Consider the following 13,038-nt stretch of genomic DNA (forward strand, 5'->3'; position numbering starts at 1 on the left):
TGGTTGAGGTTTGCCTCGCTGTTGTTCGTTTTCTTTACTGAACTGTACAGTGAAAAGCCGTTGTGTTTTCCGGTTATGCGCGTTTATGGATGTTTGCTTGCAGGTGCTTCAATGCAGGGGCGTTTAATCGTACCCGAATCGCCTCTTCAGTTTAAACCTTCGCATACTTATTCTCTGTTTTTGGCCTTTAGATTGCGCTCCACCTGGTGGGGAGTACACCCTGCGTGTCTTCCAACCAAAACTATGCACTACTTCATTTCGCTCTTTTACGACAACTTATGAAAGAAACAGAAAAAGGAAGAAGAGAGAGGGAGCAGTCTGCTAGTTGGAGGAAACATGTCCTCCCTGACATCCGTCCAACGGCGCTTGCTCAAGTACGCCTTAGAGGACAAAGAGTCCAAGAAGTTATTGAAGCGCAAACGTGCGGAGGATGTTGCACCAGCGCTGCACCAACGCGAAAAAAACCGGACATGTGGTCACGTATGTGAGGCAGATACCACGCAGGATACGGAAATGACTCCACTTTGTCCTGAATTGCTGGACTTTGTGCGGCAGAAATGCCCCAGCGCGCCACGGAAGCTTCGCAAGGGACAGCTACACGTCATTAATGCTCTCAGTCGGGGTACCGTAAGTGGTAAGGATGATGACGCTATAAATCGTTGTGGTGCCAGAGGCGCGTTTTCCGTAAAGCGGCTGGAAATGAAGGATCTCCCGTTTGCTTTTTCCATCTTGGGATTGGCAGCGCTGCAACGGCGATTGTTATTTGACCAGAAAGTGAAAAATGGAACCTCGCTCCTGGTACTAACGGAGGACGAAGAGGACGCTAACTCAGTTGCTCTTCACTTGAAGGAAATGTATCGTGGCGTCCACGTTTTAGTGCTCGACGGGTCGCGTTTTCCGTCGTTCCCCAACATTCCCAACGAGGAGGATAATGACGGAGACGCTACCAACAATACCTTTGCCGAGCGTACTGTGGTATTAGTGTCGTCGCTACAGGCCTTTCTTTCCTCCGACGGGCGGAGTGCAATATGGAAATTTGTGGGGGCATACGTTGTTATTTTGAGGGAGTTGACTAACAGCACCTGTGTAGCAATGAAGGGTATGAAGAGAATGGAGCGGCAGGAATTTTTGAAAAAACTGTGCGAGAAGAGGTGGCTTTGTTTGGATCACACACCAGTGGCTGCCGTGATAGCTCCTGCCCGCGACGCTCTCTTCACACCATTGGCTGATGCACTTACAACTTCTGTGCCCGTAGCGGGAGAGGATGCTGGAGAAGCGAAGACCGTTGACAAAGGGGAGGTCCGTGACTCCCATGAGAACCAAAGTAAGAAAAAGAAGGGGCTTCCAGTTGATATGTTGCGTGACCCCGTCACTGTACACTACACCGTGGTTGAAGGTCAACATCGCTTCCACACGTTGTACGCATTAGTGATGAATGCTCGTGCGGGCCAGGGCATTGTTGTGCATGTTGCCACCAAAGAAGTCTGCCAATTCCTCTATGATGTTCTACACGCACTCGGAGATCTTCCACCATCACTTTTACTACTTACGGACTACGCGGGCCCCAGTGTGCACGCCTCAGTCCGTGACAGTGACGAAGACCGACAGAAAGTATGTGACAAGTTCGACGATATTGTTGTGAACTCCGACAAATCACTAGCAGGCAGTGGAAAAAGGGACCGTGTGGTCCTAATTTCTTCGTTTGGCCTTGTTCCTCAAAGAGGGACCGTTTTCGTTCAGTACGACATCATTGTTGATATTGCGAACTTTTCCCAATTTGTCAGCGACGTGCTCACACCCGCGGCTTACGCGAACTTAGCGGCATCACAGTTACCCCGTTTGGGTGGTCGTGCCGCTCCGGGGGTTACTTCTGCAAGGCGGTCAAGATCGGTCTCCCCCAGCAAAAGCGTTTCTCCACCAAGGCCAGCGCAGGTTCGTGCCATGTACCGTCACGTGCTGCTGTTACTCCGTAAAAACGAGCTTCAGGGGGCGCTTGAGCACTTCAACAGGTCTGCCAACAGGCTTCACATAACATACAAGCCTATGAAGCAAATGCCCTCTGCCACTCGATTCCTATTAGCGGTGCAGAAATTGCAGTCCCTGAACAAAAAGCAGTTTGCGATCCAAAATGCTGCGTATGCCGCTTACAGAGCAACAATGTTGTTGTACTCCGTCATAAGCAGCAGCAAGGAGGTGTACGACGAGCGCAATGTTGATCTCAAACTAGTTGCGCAGGAGTTCGGATATTCGGACGCTCCTATTGTCGATTTGCGCACACGTGACACAGCATTTCGACCCAAGGAGAATATCTTTCGCGCAGCGTGCAAAAGAGCAGCGCGTGACCGCCGTTTGCTGCTGCGCCCCCCTGCTGAGGAAGGCAGTCCCGAGGTGTCACAGCCACAGAGGGAGGAAAACCAGTAGCGAGCACGTGAATACAGTGGAGATCAATATGTGAAGTGCGAGGGAGAAGGGAAGCGGAAAGAAAGAAAAAAGGAAAATAATAACGTTAACGGTTAACAGGTCGTGCGATCTTCCTTCATCCTGGTGGTGGGCATGCGTCATAACAAACTGACGACCGAAGGGGTGGAGACAGCATTTCTTTGTCGAATACCTGTAATAGTAATTAAAAAAAAAAAAAGAAAACAGCAGTGACAAAGGTACTTGAAGGAAGATGAAGAGGGTACGGTTTCACCAGACGGTTTCGGTACACTGGTTACGTGTGTGCACAAGCACGCACAAAATATACCAGTGGTAGTTTGAAGGAAAGGTGTGAGTAGTAAACGCTCATGTTGCTCCGTTGAATTTTATTTACAGCACCGTCCCGTTAACAATGGTAAGGATTTTGACATAAGTTACCCTGCCCGCTGTGCTGCTGCCTCCGGTTACTCTCTTCTTTTCATACTTTCTCTGTTTTGTCTCTGTGAGTCGGTTTAATTGGTTTATTTACATCTGCCGCATACTAAAATTCAAAGATTTCTGTCCCACCAGTACCATATAAAACTTTTCCACCTTCTTCACTCTCTCCTCTCCCGCCACCGCCGCTCTTGTTGTTAGCACCCAAGAACGGGATACCACGTAGCGAGCAGGAGGACGCCTGCATTTTGAACGGAAGTCGCAGGGCTTCAGTAAGTAAGTAAGAGGGAGCAGAAAAGAAAGTAAAGTGGGTGTTAAGAAGGACAGCATTAAATAGTAACCTAACGGGGAAAGAGGTGGAAAAAGGAGCGCGAAACGTGAAAGCAAACTTTTCCAAGGGAAGTGAACGGTCAAGGGAATGCCGCCGAAGCGAAAGTCAGCTCAGCACCAACGGGATGACGATGATGATATGTCGTCCCAGTGGGTGGAAGGTAACTCAACGCCCTTCCAAAAATACTTCAACACGAAGTACTCCTCCGAGTTCATGGGAAGCCTTCCCGAACGAATTCGTCAGCGCGCCCAGGTTCTCCTGTACTACCATGAGAAATGTGAGAAGATCCGGAAGGACTTTGAGGAAAAGGAAACGGCGCTGCGCCGCAAGTATGATGAGATTTACGCACCTCTGCTGGACAAGCGGAAGGAGATCATTACAGGTGCGCATCTGCCAACAGACGAAGAGGTGAAGAAGGGACTCCCTAGCGAGCACGAGGGGAAGGTAAGTGTTACCACTGATGCCGATGTGGGGAAAGGACTTCCTGGTTTCTGGCTGCGCGTGTTGAAGCACCATGTTCTTTCCGCTTCCATGATTCGAGATCACGATGAACCTGTTCTTATGCATTTAATAGACGTGCGCTCAGGCGTTGTGGACGGTGGTTATGGGAGTATTGCCGTTGCGTTTGTTTTCGAGCCGAACCCATTCTTCCAAGAGGAGACCCTAATTCTGAAGCTTGTCCAGGGGGACGACGGGGCGACTGTCACCCGTACCCCCATCACGTGGAAACCGGGGAAGGATGTAACGGTGAGGACGGAGAAGGTAAAGAAGTCAGGGAAACGTGGGCAAGGGGGGAAGGTAAAGACAATCACTGTTCCGCAGCCCTCGTTTTTCAACACTTTTAAGGAGAATGGTGGGTCGGGTGCCGCCACCGCTCACGATGATGATGATGAGGATGATGAAGATGAAGATGAGTGGACTGAACAGCTTCTTCAGGTGCTTCATACAAGCATCATTCCGTCCGCTGTCCACCACTACACCGGCGAAGCCCCGGATGGCGCTAGTGATATTGATACTGACTACGATGATGATGATGACGACGATGACGATGACGACGATGATGATGATGACGACGATGACATACCTCCCCAGAGAGGCCGCAGACAGCAAGGCGGTGCTTTCGGCAGGGGAAGTGGCAAGCAATCACAGCAGCAACCTCAGCAACAATGCAAACACCAGTAAGGGGACTGGTGAACTCTTGTCCAGTTCCCAGTGCTGACATTTAATCATAAAAGGTTAAGAAGTGAAAGGAGCCGGGGAGGCGTTAATTGAGAAGGAGCCGAGGAAGGAGAAGAAGTGCACCCCACAAAAAGGGTTGTGTGGAGCGAGAAGACGGGAAAGTAGCGACGGCATATGCCCCGTACCACAAGCCATTGTTTTCTTCCTCTGTTGAGGGGAGGGGTGGAGGGTACATCGGGGGCTTTGTGCCTGCGTCGAGTCTCACCGTGAGTATGGGATGAAAAACAATTTGACAGGGTAAACATACATACAGGCTTGAGGGAGGAGGTCAAGTGGATAGTGCGGTTCCTCCTGAAAAGGCACTACCTCACCCGCTGCAACACAAAATCAGCATTCTGTTTGTTTTCGTAAGATATGGAGGGCACCTTCGTCATCCACATCGTTTACCCAAACGAAGAAGAAGAGAGAACATGGTAGGAGGTAACTTTGCAGCCCTGTCTTCCCCTCTCTTTTCCCTCTTCTCATCCACCCACCTGTTTGAATTCGTTTCGCTATTGGCCGACGTCCGCACTTACTTTCCTTGACGTACGCCACATACCTCTTTATCTCTTCGTCATTCCTGCATCTTCCTTTTTTTTGTTTTCGTTTTTTATTCTGAGTTCATATGAGAGGAGTTGCCACTTTTTGAGTGGCTGAAAACCATATAAATCAATAAAACAACACCCCAGTTTACTGATATAGGGGTATCATTTTATCTCCTACCTCTATCCATGTAAAGCCCCCTTTTCTCCATCTAATTCTGATCGAAGAGACAATAGAAAATAGATTCTGCTTGAAGAAATATAGTATAGAGTTAAAAGAGCGACAAACGGCGCCTTCCCGTGTACACAAGGGTTGTTGGGACAGCGTGGAGTCAGCCCCCTCGTTTCCACGTCTAAAAGTCAGAATAGAGCGAAGGAAAAATACCGTTTTTAAGCCATACGTGGGGTGATGGAAGGTGCTGCAAGGACGGTACCCGCTCAGTTTGCCCGCCTACCACCAACGGAACATGCACTTCTTTTAAACAGGTTTAAGTTTCTTAACCTGGTGCAACGCATTGCTGCTGCCGATGTGGCGGAGATGATCGATACCGTTGGATTAGAAGCACTCACATTCAAGGGGACTCTGGAGAAACTTTCTCTGGAAGGCTTTCCTGCAAGTGGTGTGTCGCGGAGTCCTCACATCATGGGAACTGACACTGTTCACGGGTTCGGGAGTCATATGAAAGATGAGATACATGGCAAAGGACATCTTACGGGCCGCGTACGCGGAAAGGGAGCACGGGAAAGAAGATTCTCTTCTCCAAAAGAGGAAAAGGAGTTTATCAACCGCCTAGCGCGACCACGAAACTATCGCAACCAATTTGGTACGGATTGGAGGAGGTATCCGCAGGGCACCTCGACCTCTGAACCTGCGCATGTTCCAGGTAACCCCTCAGCGCAGTCCGTTTGGCACCGGAAGAAAAGTGATGTGTCTGCAGATTTGTATGATAATCGCTTGCGGGTAAGTAACGATGAGGATGATTTGTACGGAGACAACGTCGTCATCGAATCCTGTGACGACCGGCTGCAGCAGCATGACGGTGGGGCGCATAATGCGACGTGGAAGTCCTTCAGGCAGCCTGATCAGGAAGGTTTGCGCGATGATGCGATCCATGGTGGTGAGAGATGTAACATAGGAGAGTCTGCGAGGGGGTTTGCTGATGCTCCTCCCAGCAATACCGTCGAAGGGATTTCTACGTTAGGAGCACAAAAGAGAGAGAACATAAATGCACCCTCGATCCTTTCCAAAGGCGCTTGGACCAAGAACCAGCCTGGTGCCCCCGGAGGGCAGTTTGTAGCTTTCGACGCAGCGTCAGCGCATACCATGAATTCTGCACGCAGGAATCGTGCCTCATTCGCACCAAAGGCCAAGCCCAAAGCGGCGCCTGATGTTCAACGCGTTCCTATGGAGGTCATCCGCCAAGCATCATTGTTATTGGCAGACAAACAGGTGGCAGAGCCGCTTCAACAACCGCCACCACCGCAGATTCCGCCGTCAGGAGCACAAAATCCAACGCAAAGCAACACACTCTCCGCGTATGGCAGTAACTTCCGTGGGAGCGGTTCGCAGGTGCAAGTGCCATCATCCGGTTCCCTCAACAGCAAAAAAGAGGTTGATAGTTCGTGCATTGTGCCCAAGCGTGTATCGGACGATACCCTTACTGAGCTGACATTGTGCGTTGAGAAGATGTTGCAGGACCACCGAAAGGTACTTGAGGGTATTCTGAAGGATGAACGTCCTGCGCCTGATGATCCTCCAGCGGTGGTGAGGCGGTCAGAACAAGGCGGTCGCGGCGGTGTCGCCGATGGGGGCATTAACATGACGCGAGAGAAGGCGTCCGTTAAGGAGCGTAAACCCTCGCCCAAGAGCACTCACGGGGTTTCCGGTTCCACGATGGGTCGTATTAATGATTTGCTTGAGGACATCAGTGATGAGGAGGACGAGCTGCTGCTTGTTAACCGTATCCAACGAAAGATTGGGGCTATGGATCGCGACATAGAGGCTATAGAAGCACGGGGTAAACAGGTTCATGGTTCCTTGGGTGAAAACGATGGTGATCACGAAGGAATATATGATCGGGAAACTAGTTCAAAGAATACCAACCGCCGCGTCGCGTTTACAGACACAATATCTTCTAGTCGGCGCCGAGGTCGTCGGCGAGGTGAAATGCCTCGCGCAATCGTTGAGCGTATTCGGTCTTTCCAAAAGGAGAATCACGAGTACATTCAATACACAGAGAGGCTTTGGAACACTTCAAAGGTGACGGAACAGGTGTTTGCGTACCGCCTTACAGAGAGTCTCTTAGATGACGCTCTCCGTGAGGTAATTAGTGAGGTGGGAGGCATACTCGACACATACGTAGAGGGTTTAACCCATCACGAATTACAGTAAGTCCTATTCAGCCAGTTCAGTTTCAAACACTCTGCTTGACCCCCGCGTCCTGCTTTGGCAGTGCAGCACATTAACGGAAGTCTGTATTATTCCGGGTATGGAGATGCATACACGTGGGTTTATTATGACGGTTTACTTACGTACCGCGTGAGGGTGTGCGGGACCGTACTGAACTGGCCCTCCCCGTCTCGGCGGTTGTTAAATTGTTTACTGACCCTCATCACCGGTTTATGCCGGCCTTTGCTCGCTCTCACTAGAGATTTTAATACTGTGTTCCTCCCTGAGTTCGGATCCCTTTTACCTACCTGTTTTTCTCACTCTTTTTTTATATTGATGAATGCAAACTGAGCTAGTGTGAGTGGCTTCACTCAAATAGAAAAAGGGAGGGAGGGGAGCGTGCATCACTTGTAGCACTTCTGACGACCCCTGCCTTCGGGCTTTCCCTCTCATTCTCATTCTGGACAGTGGTTGAATAGGGTCCAGGTAAAGAAATAAAGACAAAGGACTTTAAAAGGCAAAAGCGGGTGACAGAGGACCAGCACACATCATTTCCGCTACCGGTACCGTCCGTTGCATTTTCTTTGTTTTCTTGCTATTATACTCGATAATATTGCACCTCCGGGGGGTGGCCTTTTGCTAATTACCACGAGTATTTCGTGGGAAGGTGTGCGGTTAGGAGGGCATTTTGCTAACCGTACCGTTTGTGTGTCAGGATAGTGAATTAGGGTGAAATGGCAGGCGGATCTACCTCCCCGGCCGTACGGGCACAGCAGATGATGAAAACTGCGGACTTGGTGAACAAGTTCGTCATATCAACAGCACAGTTCTTGAATAGGTTTGCTGCGTATTGTGAAAGTAAGCTGCTTGAAACAAACCGGTCGCTTCAGCGGTTGGAGACTCTTACACTGTTATTGGAAGCCAAAATCGCGAGTGTGGACGATGAGCTTAAGGAGACCCAACCGCAGACTGTTGAAGGTCAGACTACCGTGAAGGCCCTAGGCGACAATGTGGCAAGGCTGATGATACCCGACCGCCAGGTTCCTCCACCCATGCCCGGGCTTTCGCCGGAGGGCGGCCAGCGGAGGTTACCACCACCACCGCCTTCGCATCAAAACCGGAAGGGTCCTCCCCCACCCCCGGGTTCAGCGGCACCAGCCGTCAAAGCCCCTCCTCCCCCTCCGGTGCCGCTTCCACCCCTGATGCCCGGGCCTCCACCACCGGGTGCGCTGCCGGTGCAACCCCCACCGATGCCACTAATGGGTGGCGTGCCAATGAGGTCCCACCCACGACTTGCCGGTTATTATCAGATGCTGGCCTTGAGGGTTCCGGCGGAGGTCATAAAGGAGAAAATGCGATCAGATGGGTATCAACCCGAGTGGTTGGACACCCCTGATGCCGTGTCTCCATCAGCCCTGCCAAGTAGGAAGAGGGACATGTACGATTCCGATTAGATGCACAACATCTATCCTAATCTCTTTATTCGTTGAAGGTATCGGCCAAGGTTGTGTCTATGATATGGATGTGGTGCATTTTGCAGTTGAATGGCGTTAGGCTTGCTTCGCCGTCGGCCTACGTGTACCGGGGAAGGTTCATAATTTCTCTGCGCGTTGGTGTGGGTTTTTTCTTGTTATATTGTTGGGTGATTTCCGTTGTACCCAGACCTTAATGCAGACACATGCGTGCATACAGGAAAGCACATGTGAGTGGTAATTTTATTATTACTTTTATTTTTATTATTTATTCCATTTACTCTCCCCGATTACTTCAAAGTGCGTGGCTGTGAGAGAGGTATACAAGTTGTTACCCACACGGCAATACGTGAAGAAGGTTAAAGAGACCCTGCCGTTGCAGCAGTTTGTACCTGAGGTTGTGCGTTACACGGGTGCAGGGGCGGCAAAAAAAAAAAAACATAAATTAGCGTAAAGGTGCGCGGAGCTTTGTTTAAAACAAGTTCATCTACTGCGAAACATAACACAATGCGACGGGGAAGTGGATTTGTGCACCTCAACACACCGGCAGCAATCTCCTACTCTCCAGGGCAACAAGTCTCTCTATCGGATCTCCGGCAAAAGCGCCGCCGTGAGGAATGTGTCGTATTACCCCCTATTATGACCGTGTGGCGGAGCGCCTTTAGTCAATACACGAAGATGTGGGGTTTAACTAAGTTTGCAGGCGATATCGAAGCTGAACGGGAAGGTGAGGGACCAATTTTACCACCCATAAGGGAGGAAACAGTGGTCAAGTCAACCACTCACAGTTTCAAAGGGAAAAGTACGACCGTAGCCGCTGCCGTTGCTACCCCACCAGGGGAAAAAGGTATCGAAATCGTGTCACACCACAAGCTTTGTGGTAAGCAGAGGTTTGTTTATCCTGATCATGATGGTGTGCTATCATCGGGAATAGTACCGAAGGTTGTGATATCAAAAGAGGAAGAGGAGGAGATGGAAGCGAACAAAAAATACTATATTTCCCCACAGGAAATGACTGAAGAGGAGCGGAATGCTTTCGAGGAATTGGATGCAATGTGGAAGAGCTACGCCCGTGGCCGTAGCGAACAAGGGGCAAGACACAGGGCATTTGCTGGCACCGTTACACCCGGGGATGCCATGACAGAAGTTGAAGAAGAAACGGGGAACAACCGTGGAAATGCACGACGAAGGCTAGAGTCTCATACACCAAGACAGCACCCACAGGAATCTGCTGCGGAGGGTAATTCGGTAGCACATAATACTGAAGAGGCGCTAGATGATGCACTGCGGTTAATTGATGAACTGTTAGAGTTTAACTAACATCGTGGTGGAGCGCGCTGCCACTGGGATCTGCATGAAGATACCTTCCTTTGAACCGCATACGTTGCGTTCGGGACGTTTCCTCAAGGGTGCTGGTCGACAGCTTTTTTTTTTTTGTAATCCACAATTACCTGTTGCTTTCACCAGCTGCTCCAGGTTTTTCGGGTTCTTTGCGCAGCCGCGTGCTCCCTTGCCTTTTTGTTGTTGATCATTCCAAATTCCATCGACACGTGCGTACATCTGCAGGTAGGTTTATGCGTGTGCAAAACCTGATTGTTGACGGAGGCGAGATATGCGTTTGTCCTCGGATAACAACTTTATTTGGAGGAATTTTTAAGTGTTTTTGCTAAAGAGCATATTCCCCCTTTAAGCTGTTCTTCACATTATTGTTGTTGCCACCGCTATTTAGTGGTGTGTTAGGCCACAAAAAAAAAGGTTTGATACCCCCCCCCCCCACACACACACATGAAATACTCTGCTCACATATTCTGTTTGGTTCAATAAATGACATTAAATTAAGCAAACATGAGTTTGGTTTACCTCTATTTTTCTTCTGTCGAAGGGAAAGTTGTATTCAAAGTGGAGGGATAGCCCATAACATCATGTATCGGCTCATGGTTCCGTACAAAACAGCAAAATGGGCCTCTGCAAGTGCTCCGAGAGCATTCCGGAACGCATTCCGGCGATGTAGCACTCAAGAGGGTGAGGCTGCTGCGGCATCCCGCACGGGTAAATCAACAGTCGGAGACACTTCAGCTGGATGCCAACAGACGGGACCTCAACGCAAGGATTGGCGTACAGGAAAAGAGGTTGTGTACGTCAAGGGTGTGCCAGTGAAGGGACCGCTACGGAAGTTACCACGCAAAGAACAAATACTTGTGTGCGTTATCTTCTCCATAACGGGGAGCGCTGCGGTGTATTTTGTTCGACCAGTCATAAGGAATTGTGTAACCAATGGGTTTCTCGGCCTCCCGGAGGACAGCAGTTGGTCAAATGGGCCGTGGCTTTATCGATTATTGTACGTGTCAATCATGTACCCATCTTACTCCTTTCTGTTGTTTGTTATTGGCTCCCTATTCGGACGCCGTGTGTGGTTTTCCTTCATGATCCACAAAATGTGGTCACGTTTCTTGCCAAAGAAGGCCGCAAAACGACTCGAACACATGCTTGATTTGCAACATTACTAACGTCTTGCCGCATCTGCTTGAGCTACAGGTGGACGTGTGTGCGTTTGAGGAGCGTGGAAAAAAATTAAACGGGTGGCGGGGTAGAAGGTTCCTTCCGGCGCGCCGTCACTTTCGTGCAGTTTCACGCTCAGTTTCAGTAGACGTTTCGTGCAGACATATGACTCGAACATTACAGAGAAGGAAAAATGTAACACAGATTCATTAACTTCTAAATGCCTGCCGCAGGCAATGAATAGGAGTATGGGTAAATATATTCGGACGCCTAGGTGCCGTGCCGTACGTTTTTGTATGTAGCGGTGGAAGCGACTGTTATTTATTGTTTGTCTTACATTATTCGTTGATTGCAACGTATTTACCGCACGTGTGTTTTTTCTTTGCTTCCAAAATGGGATTCACTAGGGAAGTGATTTCGTTACGGCATCGCGTTCAACTGTACACTGCTTTTTCTGCTTGTTTTGCTTTCTCCCCGCTGGTGTGATTCAATTTTTTACAATGGCATGTATATATTTGCATGCGTGTCGGCTACCTCTGTTTTCTTCTATAAGTGGTTGGAAGGAAGTGGGGAGAAGAGAAACTCCACCCACTGTTAACGATTCGTGAAGCGTCGCAGCAAAAAAAAAAAAAGTAGTAGTAGGTTTATCAAAAAGTTTGCTGTCGGTGAATAGAGGGGCGCGGGCTGAAGTGGAGGGGTGACAAGTGCGGAGCATTAGAAAAAGAAGCAATAGAGCAAATTTGAGTCAATAACAATGTCAGATTGGAAAGCCGCTGCGAATGTGTTTGGCCGAGGAACGGCTGCCGGTGACGCCATTTACCGGTGCTACGCCCGGCCAGTTAAGGAGAGTACCTTAGACCCGGTGCTGTTAGAACATTTCAAGAAGTTGAGGCGACAAAGAGAGGAGGAAGAAGCCCAAATGTATCGTCCAAAACCCATTCCGAAATCCAAAGCCATGATCAACCGGCCTCGCCCGTGTGCTGAGCCAAGATTGACAGCAGAGGAGATTGCGAGACGGCGACTTGCAGCCATACCGCGTAAGAAGCCAGAAAGTGTCATTCAGCGGGAGTTGAGCAGCTTCGCGCCACTGCCAATGCGGAAGTTTAACCGACCGCCTTTGAACGATAATGAGAAGGAACGGCTCGGACAAATATTTCAGTTTGGTGAGGTCCCCGGCAAACCAAAGGAGTTCACGGGGGTTATCCGCTCCCGCTATGCCGCGTTGGATAAACGGTATGGACTGAAGGAAAAATTCGAGGCACTTGCGAAAAAGGTTTTGGAGCTGCGAGAAGAGCTTAACAAGATGCAGGAGGAGCGCCTCTCTGGATCACCCCATCACGATGTAGAGACGACAAAAGGAAGGGGACGGGGCGCTTTCAACCTCCTCAGGCGCAACCCGCTTAAAGTGGCGGGGCTGCAGTTACGTGAACAGGATATACAGAATGAGATCAGTAATTGCCTGACCGAGATGAAGACACTGGATGCGGAGATTCGCAGACTTAATATAAGGGAGTCGAAGGATCACGGTGTGGAAATCGGTGGGGACAGTGTTGAGGCCATTCCATAGAAATATTTCACTGGGGAAAGTAAAAAGGGCGAAAACCCTTCCTTCTTTCATGGTCCCCCCGTTCCTACTTTTAACTTTTAATTCCACGCCAGCATTTCCATTTCCGGAAGTATCCTCGGCCCCTGTTATTAGCACCGAGTGAAATTCAGGATAGGCAAGGAGTGTGC

The 13,038-nt window shown here is 49.7% G+C and overlaps 7 protein-coding genes across 7 annotated transcripts; all 7 read left to right on the top strand.

Moving 5' to 3' along the window:
- Positions 1 to 336: 336 nt before the first annotated feature.
- TbgDal_X18460 (hypothetical protein, conserved) lies at positions 337 to 2,421 on the top strand (the record flags this gene model as incomplete). Its single annotated transcript, XM_011780705.1, has 1 exon — positions 337 to 2,421. One exon carries the CDS (start codon positions 337 to 339, stop codon positions 2,419 to 2,421), a length of 2,085 nt encoding a protein of 694 aa, XP_011779007.1.
- An 850-nt stretch (positions 2,422 to 3,271) lies between these two features.
- Positions 3,272 to 4,366, top strand: TbgDal_X18470 (nucleosome assembly protein, putative; the record flags this gene model as incomplete). Its single annotated transcript, XM_011780706.1, has 1 exon — positions 3,272 to 4,366. One exon carries the CDS (start codon positions 3,272 to 3,274, stop codon positions 4,364 to 4,366), a length of 1,095 nt encoding a protein of 364 aa, XP_011779008.1.
- A 987-nt stretch (positions 4,367 to 5,353) lies between these two features.
- TbgDal_X18480 (hypothetical protein, conserved) lies at positions 5,354 to 7,336 on the top strand (the record flags this gene model as incomplete). Its single annotated transcript, XM_011780707.1, has 1 exon — positions 5,354 to 7,336. The coding sequence occupies one exon, from the start codon at positions 5,354 to 5,356 to the stop codon at positions 7,334 to 7,336; it is 1,983 nt and encodes a 660-aa protein (XP_011779009.1).
- A 731-nt stretch (positions 7,337 to 8,067) lies between these two features.
- Positions 8,068 to 8,787, top strand: TbgDal_X18490 (hypothetical protein, conserved; the record flags this gene model as incomplete). The annotated part of the gene is made up of 1 exon (XM_011780708.1): positions 8,068 to 8,787. One exon carries the CDS (start codon positions 8,068 to 8,070, stop codon positions 8,785 to 8,787), a length of 720 nt encoding a protein of 239 aa, XP_011779010.1.
- Positions 8,788 to 9,312: 525 nt separating this feature from the next.
- TbgDal_X18500 (hypothetical protein, conserved) lies at positions 9,313 to 10,125 on the top strand (the record flags this gene model as incomplete). The annotated part of the gene is made up of 1 exon (XM_011780709.1): positions 9,313 to 10,125. One exon carries the CDS (start codon positions 9,313 to 9,315, stop codon positions 10,123 to 10,125), a length of 813 nt encoding a protein of 270 aa, XP_011779011.1.
- A 602-nt stretch (positions 10,126 to 10,727) lies between these two features.
- TbgDal_X18510 (hypothetical protein, conserved) lies at positions 10,728 to 11,312 on the top strand (the record flags this gene model as incomplete). Its single annotated transcript, XM_011780710.1, has 1 exon — positions 10,728 to 11,312. One exon carries the CDS (start codon positions 10,728 to 10,730, stop codon positions 11,310 to 11,312), a length of 585 nt encoding a protein of 194 aa, XP_011779012.1.
- Positions 11,313 to 12,058: 746 nt separating this feature from the next.
- On the top strand, positions 12,059 to 12,871 carry TbgDal_X18520 (hypothetical protein, conserved; the record flags this gene model as incomplete). The annotated part of the gene is made up of 1 exon (XM_011780711.1): positions 12,059 to 12,871. The coding sequence occupies one exon, from the start codon at positions 12,059 to 12,061 to the stop codon at positions 12,869 to 12,871; it is 813 nt and encodes a 270-aa protein (XP_011779013.1).
- Positions 12,872 to 13,038: the final 167 nt, after the last annotated feature.

The sequence above is a fragment of the Trypanosoma brucei genome, chromosome 10, assembly GCF_000210295.1.
Source record: "Trypanosoma brucei gambiense DAL972 chromosome 10, complete sequence".
NCBI lineage: Eukaryota > Euglenozoa > Kinetoplastea > Trypanosomatida > Trypanosomatidae > Trypanosoma > Trypanosoma brucei.